At 37.8% G+C, this 6357-nt stretch overlaps 1 protein-coding gene across 2 annotated transcripts; it reads right to left on the bottom strand.

The window, feature by feature from the left end:
- Window positions 1-1547: 1547 nt before the first annotated feature.
- Window positions 1548-5679, bottom strand: LOC109018740 (protein P200). Of its 2 annotated transcripts, none has more exons than XM_019000917.2 (2): window positions 5433-5679; window positions 1548-4518 (listed from the first exon to the last, which is right to left on the bottom strand). In XM_019000917.2, the coding sequence occupies exons 1-2, from the start codon at window positions 5478-5480 to the stop codon at window positions 1924-1926; spliced, it is 2643 nt and encodes an 880-aa protein (XP_018856462.1). In that variant the 5' UTR covers window positions 5481-5679; the 3' UTR covers window positions 1548-1923. The 2 variants fall into 2 exon arrangements, with proteins under 2 accessions (XP_018856462.1, XP_018856463.1); XM_019000918.2 differs by having other exon boundaries at window positions 1548-4500; window positions 5433-5678.
- Window positions 5680-6357: the final 678 nt, after the last annotated feature.

Here is a 6357-nt window from a genome sequence, read left to right as displayed (position 1 = left end):
AGGTTACGACTAATATTCATTCGGTACTATTGTGGAAAAATTCAGAAAAGCTAAAAAGTTCAGGTAAGCAAAATTCCTATGCTGAAATTTACATAAAATAAAATAAACTGAGATCGATTTTGGAAAAATATGCATGTTTTGCTATGAAAATAAATTTGAAACAACCTCAGTTATTTGTTCGGCCTTACTCATTAAATTCTATATAAGAATAAAGTATTTTCCTGCATGACTGGTGTATACATGAACTATTTTTGACATTTTATTTTTGAACAGTGCAAAAGAGAGCGAATATAAAAATTTATGCATAAATTATATTTTTGTGATATGATTATGTTTTATTCTAAAGATGTTCTATATTTTGATATGATATAATGTGGTTTTGAAACCTCTGGCACGACATTCTATTTCTATTCCATTTTGACCTTGCCACAGGTGTAAAATTGTGGCCTCTATTCGGGTTGGTATCAACTTTTTCTATTTTCGGTGCACCCACTTTAGAAGCCAAAGTGATTTTCTGCGTGGTCTTTCCTGTGTGTACACTCTGGGCTTCGAAAATAATAAGGAGAAGAGTTTCTGTTTCTGCTCGGTTGGCCGCAAGGGTTTGTACAACCCTACCACGGGAGTTAAACATGAAATTCTGTTATGATGTGATGCTTCAGTTTATGTTATACCAAAGAAATTTTGAATAAGAATATTTTTGAATTTTCGTTCTGATACTTTTTATAACATGCTCTAATTTTGCATTCTGAAAAATATAAATATTTTATTCTACATTTTGAACTCTGTAAATGCTCATGTTTACATACTAGTATATGTTCTTTGCTTACTGAGTTGTTGATAACTCACACATAATCTCAACAACATTTTTCAGATAATCTTGATGCCTCAGCTGGAAGTCAAGAATAGGAAGTGTTTGTAAGGTTTGATAGTCGTAGAGGAATAAGTGCGGAAGGGGTATACGTATTTATTAGAGAGTTTTATTTAGTAGATAAATTATTTTATGTTATTTTGGTATTTTGAGTCATGGATATTTTCAAGTCTTTGGAGGATATTTTAATTTATTTCGTTGAGGTATTTCTTTGATGGCTTGGTGGAGGAACATATATTTTTTGGTTTTGAATAAATGAGTTTATATTTTATGGGAAATTTTGAGTATATAAATGTGTTATTGGAGATGATTTTAAGTAACAGGAGCTAACTCTCCGGATCTCTAAGATCGGGGCGTTACACATCTACTGTTGTAAGTTATCATGCTCAGTTTTCCTATCTTAGTACTGTTGTATTGTTCCGAAGTTTCAAAATTAAACAAGTCAGCATTTCATTGTACATATTAACCATCCCCATTTTTTGGTAATCAAAAGAGCAAGTTTCGGCCTATGAAATCTGTACAAGTACTTTCGGAGGCGCTACTTCGATCGACATAATTATTTATGTCTCTTCACATTCGGAAAATACATATTCTATTTTCCATGATATTCAATTATTCTTGCAACTAATTTCACAATAATACACAAAATCATTATGATGTGGTTATAACACTTACAATATACATAATAAAACTATCCTTATAAGCACACGTACAGTTCTTGTCTTCTGATCATTATTGGAAAACAATCAATTACAAAACCAAATAATACATACAACTGCAAAGAATATAATTAGGTGGAAAAGAAAATAATGTCTTCATACTTTGTACAATGTTGAGTTTGGCAAGGACTATACCTTCTATATACACCCTTTACATATTAAGCACGCAATCAAGCAGGCAAGAGATCAGAACAACGACACAAATGAAACCATCAATTATGGCTACATATCTCACACATAATAATTTGGGAAAAGATATCACACTGCATGAAAATATACAGTTGCAGTCATAGTTTAAATCCATTATTTGACGTTGATATCACCCTTGGTTTCAGATCAGGAAAGGGTTTTCGAGTTTGGAGATTTACCAATGATGGCTTTTTTTGCCTTTGCAAGCGACTGTTTTACCTTCGATATAATGTTATTTGATTGCTTTGGAGTGGACTTGGTTGGATGTTCTTTTGTCTGGTCCTGAGACATTTTTATCTCATCACCAACGTCATTGATGGTTGGCTCCAGATTCTGAACTTGGGATTTTGCAATCTCACCAGCATTTCCTTTCGCCCGTTTTTCTTCACTAGTTTCTAAGGTTTCCTCACTTCTTACTTGCAATTCAGATTCTGGGGTGGATGGCTCCAGATTCTGAACATTAGCTTTTGAAATCTCTCCAACTTCTCCTTTCTCCCGTTTTTCTTCACCAGTTTCTAAGGTTCCCTCACTTCTTACTTGCAATTCAGATTCCAGGGTGGATGGCTCTAGATTCTGAACATTAGCATTTGCAATCTCATCAACTTTTCCTTTCTCCAAGTTATCCTCACCAGTTTCTACACTCTCCTCCTCACTTCTTACTAGCAACTTAGGTTCCTGGACCGACGGCTTCAAATTCTGAGCATCAGGTTTTGCTATCTCAACAACTTTTCCTTTCTCCAGCTTATCCTCACCAGTTTCTACACTCTCCTCCACACTTCTTACATGCAACACAGGGTCCTGGGCCAACGGCTCCAGATTCTGAACATCAGCTTTTGCAATCTCAACAAATTTTCCTTTCTCCAGCTTATCCTCACCAGTTCCCACACTCTCCTCACTTCTTACATGCAACTCAGGTTCCTGGACGGATAGCTCCAGATTCTGAACATCAGGTTTTGCTATCTCAACAACTTTTCCTTTCTCCAGCTTATCCTCACCAATTTCTACACTCTCCTCCTCACTTCTTACATGCAACACAGGTTCCTGGAGGGATGGCTTCAAATTCTGAACATCAACTTTCGCAATCTCATCAATTTTTCCTTTCACCAACTTATCTTCACCAATTTCTACACTTTCCTCACTTCTTACTAGCAATTCAGGTTCCTGGATGGATGGCTCCAGATTCTGAACATCAGGTTTTGCTATCTCAACAACTTTTCCTTTCTCCAGCTTATCCTCGCTAGTTTCTACACTCTCCTCCTCACTTCTTACGTGCAATTCAAGTTCCTGGACAAATGGCTCCAAATTCTGAAAATCAGGTTTTGAAATCTCATCAGCTTTTCCTTTCTCCAGCTTATCATCACTAGTCTCTACAGTTTCCCCAGTTCTTACTTGCAACTTAGACTCCTGGATAGATGGCTCCAGATTCTGAACATCACATTTTGCAATCTCATCAACTTTTCCTTTCTCCAACTTATTTTCACTAGTCTCTATAGTTTCCTCACTTCTTAATTGCAGCTCAGGTTCCTGGGCTTCTTTAAGCGGTTTGCTAACGACTCTCGTGACTTCAGCCTGCTTTTCCTCCACTCGCTCATCTTTGTTGGTTTCAGCAAAAGCAAGTATCTCATCTTTTACATTATGTTCTCCTTTGTTTCCCTTAATGGCCGCCTCAACATCTCTGCTGATGTTATCTCCCTCCATTGATTTTTCATTAACTTCAGTTGTAGAAGGAAAACTATCCACATCCTCCACTTCAACTGGCAGAGTTGATTCTTCCAGTACCTCATTTTTCTTTTCATTCACCACTTCTGTGATCTGATCCCCAGTCCTCGCTACATTTTCTACTGAAAGGTTTCCTATCTCCACAACTGCCTTTTTTGACAATTGCTCCCCAACCACATCAGCCCCACTCAATTTCTTTTTGTCTTCTGCATCAACCTTCTCAGTTAGAGTAACAGGTAGAGAAAAATCCATTCCATCTTCTTTTAGATCCGATTGAGCTTCCTGATTAGTCGGAGCTTGTTCAGAATTTCTAAGTACACCAGCTTCTTCCTCTTCATCAGTTTGCACTTCTTTCAAAAGTGGGGTATTCTCAACTTTTTCAACCGAAGTCCTTGGGTCTTTGTCTGCATCAGTCTCCACACTTTCCTTTATCTCAACCTCCTCGTATGCTTTATCAACTTGTTCATAAAGTTCAGATTGTTCTTCCCCTAGCTTTTCATCTGCTTTAAGAGCTGCAACTTCTGGTTTCTCTACTTTTATTGACACGCCCAAGTTTTTTATCTCTCCTAATGCAACTGATTCCGAGTCTTTTGCTGGAAGCACATCCAGCGTTTCCAATAGTTTCTGTGGGGCTTCAGCTATTGGTTCAGGAACGTCAACTATCTTCGGTTTCTCCTCTGGCCCTTTCTCGAGTAATGCAATTGCTACTTGCTTCGGTGCTTCTTTGATAACAGTCTCCATTGCTGTTTGCTTTTCTGATTGGGTCTCAATAGTGTCAGCTACTAGCTCTGGTACGGCGGGAGAGTGGGAATGAGAAATGAAGTCTTTTTCCTCCGTACTATAAGCTGGAGCATCGTCGGTCTTCTCCACCTCAACCAGTGGAGGTCCAATACGCTTATCCTCGCGCGCTTGCTCCGGCTTAGATGAAGCGGTTGCTGGACTTGGCGATTCCCCCACTTTGGGCTTTTCTTCTTCTTCATTCACCTTCTTCTCAACTTCCTGCAACTGATGAATGAGCACCGACTGAGTACAAAGAAGAAAATATGAAACACTAAAGGTGTCAGTGAAACAATTAAGCAGTTCTATATGGCATTGCTCTATAATCATTTGCAACATCTCAACTTAGTTGAATTTCAAGAGACAGATTGGATATATGTATATATATTTATCTACCTTGCCCCAAAAATAGTAAATTTGGAAATCCAGTTGAGATGATCTGTAAGAGTTGAGGAATGTAATTGCCAAGCCTCTACGCAGAAGGGAGTTTGTACGCTTCTCATACTCTTATCAAAAGTATGTATTTTTTTTTTGGAGAGAATCCTTACCCAAAAAACAAACATGGTTAAAGCTAATCAAGTTAATCCTGATGCTGCTTGATGAGAAAATAAATCATCACAATTTAGTCTGATCTTTACTGGGTCTCAAGAAAGTTGTTAATAATTCACGATGGTTTATTTTTTCTAGAAAAATACTAAATTTTCTGGTAAAATAGTACACAAGCAAAAAGAGGTGGTGCTTTGATGCATTCATCATTTCACAAACTTAATTTCGGACGAATACTAAAGTCAGAGAATAAACAACCATGTCCTCGGGCATCATGCTGAGCATGACACTGGATGCACGAAAATGGCGGTCCAAAGATCACAAAGAATAGATAGGGAATCGGCTACAAAATAAACCCTTATCGGATCGGGTCTTGATAGAGGCTACATCATTATCCATCAGACAGTATCTTAAGATCACTTCCAACTAACTATAGGAGATACTCAACGCAGATATTCTTACTTATCTTGATAGAAAAGATCCATAATCCTAAGCAAGATTCATCCCCTTCTTGTAACTAGAAAGGCATAAAATTAAACCCATGAACCTATGAAATATGAATCTTCTATATATCACGAGAATTCAAAAGGAAAACAGAAACCACAAGAACTTACCTCGTCAGTAGTAGAAGTGTGATCCGATATGGCAGTCTCAGAGGCCATTGGAACTCAAACAGAAGGGGATACTCCAAGGATGTTTTAGAGATTGAAATGAAAGATGATGAGGAAAAAGGAAGGAATAATATGGTGGGCAACAACCCAAAAAAGCTCAATGAAACTTTTAGAAAAGAGCTACAAAAACAGAGACAACAGGTTGTCAAAGACAGACTATGTCACATGCATCATCAGGTAAGGTATCAATGATTACGATTAAGATTAGGATTCCATTTTTCTTCTCTCAAACGCAAATAAATAAATAAATAAATAAAGGGACCGTTTTGTTGTGAAAAAAAGACAAGCTTCAATGGGGAGCTGGGGACCAGAGGCTTCTAAAGTTGAATGGTCTAAATCTTTTGGGAGCTCTTGTCAAATATATTATGGGTTTGGTGTTGACAACCACCTTTTTCTTTTCCTTCATTTTTCCCTCTTAATTTGATAGAGATCCAGGCTTATCAATGGTTCAGATTGGTGCAGTTAATATGATAAAAAAAATCACACTCAATGGATTGTCATCTCGCAAGGAATTAATTAGTGGAGGCGTTGGGTTTGCATGAGATGGCATGACATATAAATGAAGTAGAGGAGATAGGCTGCTGCATGTGCATGCATGCCTCTCAATCAAAATCCAAGAATCAAGATCGCACCCTTTAAATGGTGCTTCAAGCAGAGACGGAACCAACCACATGGGGAGGTAACACAAAAATCATATAGCATGATGGCCTCTGGATTAGAGGGACCATATAATCGGCCCAAGACCGAAGGTGACGGAGATTAGATGATGAAATGTGAGGGCGTGTGCAGGCATTCTTGCATTTATCTGCCTTTGTGAATTTGATTAGACACCTTAAATCAAATCCGTTAAGCATGCCCCAATACAGCT

Source organism: Juglans regia, chromosome 7 (assembly GCF_001411555.2).
Source record: "Juglans regia cultivar Chandler chromosome 7, Walnut 2.0, whole genome shotgun sequence".
In the NCBI taxonomy this organism is placed as follows: Eukaryota; Viridiplantae; Streptophyta; class Magnoliopsida; order Fagales; family Juglandaceae; genus Juglans; species Juglans regia.
Note: the sequence above shows the minus strand (reverse complement) of the source record. Positions and strands in the feature narration are given on the sequence as shown.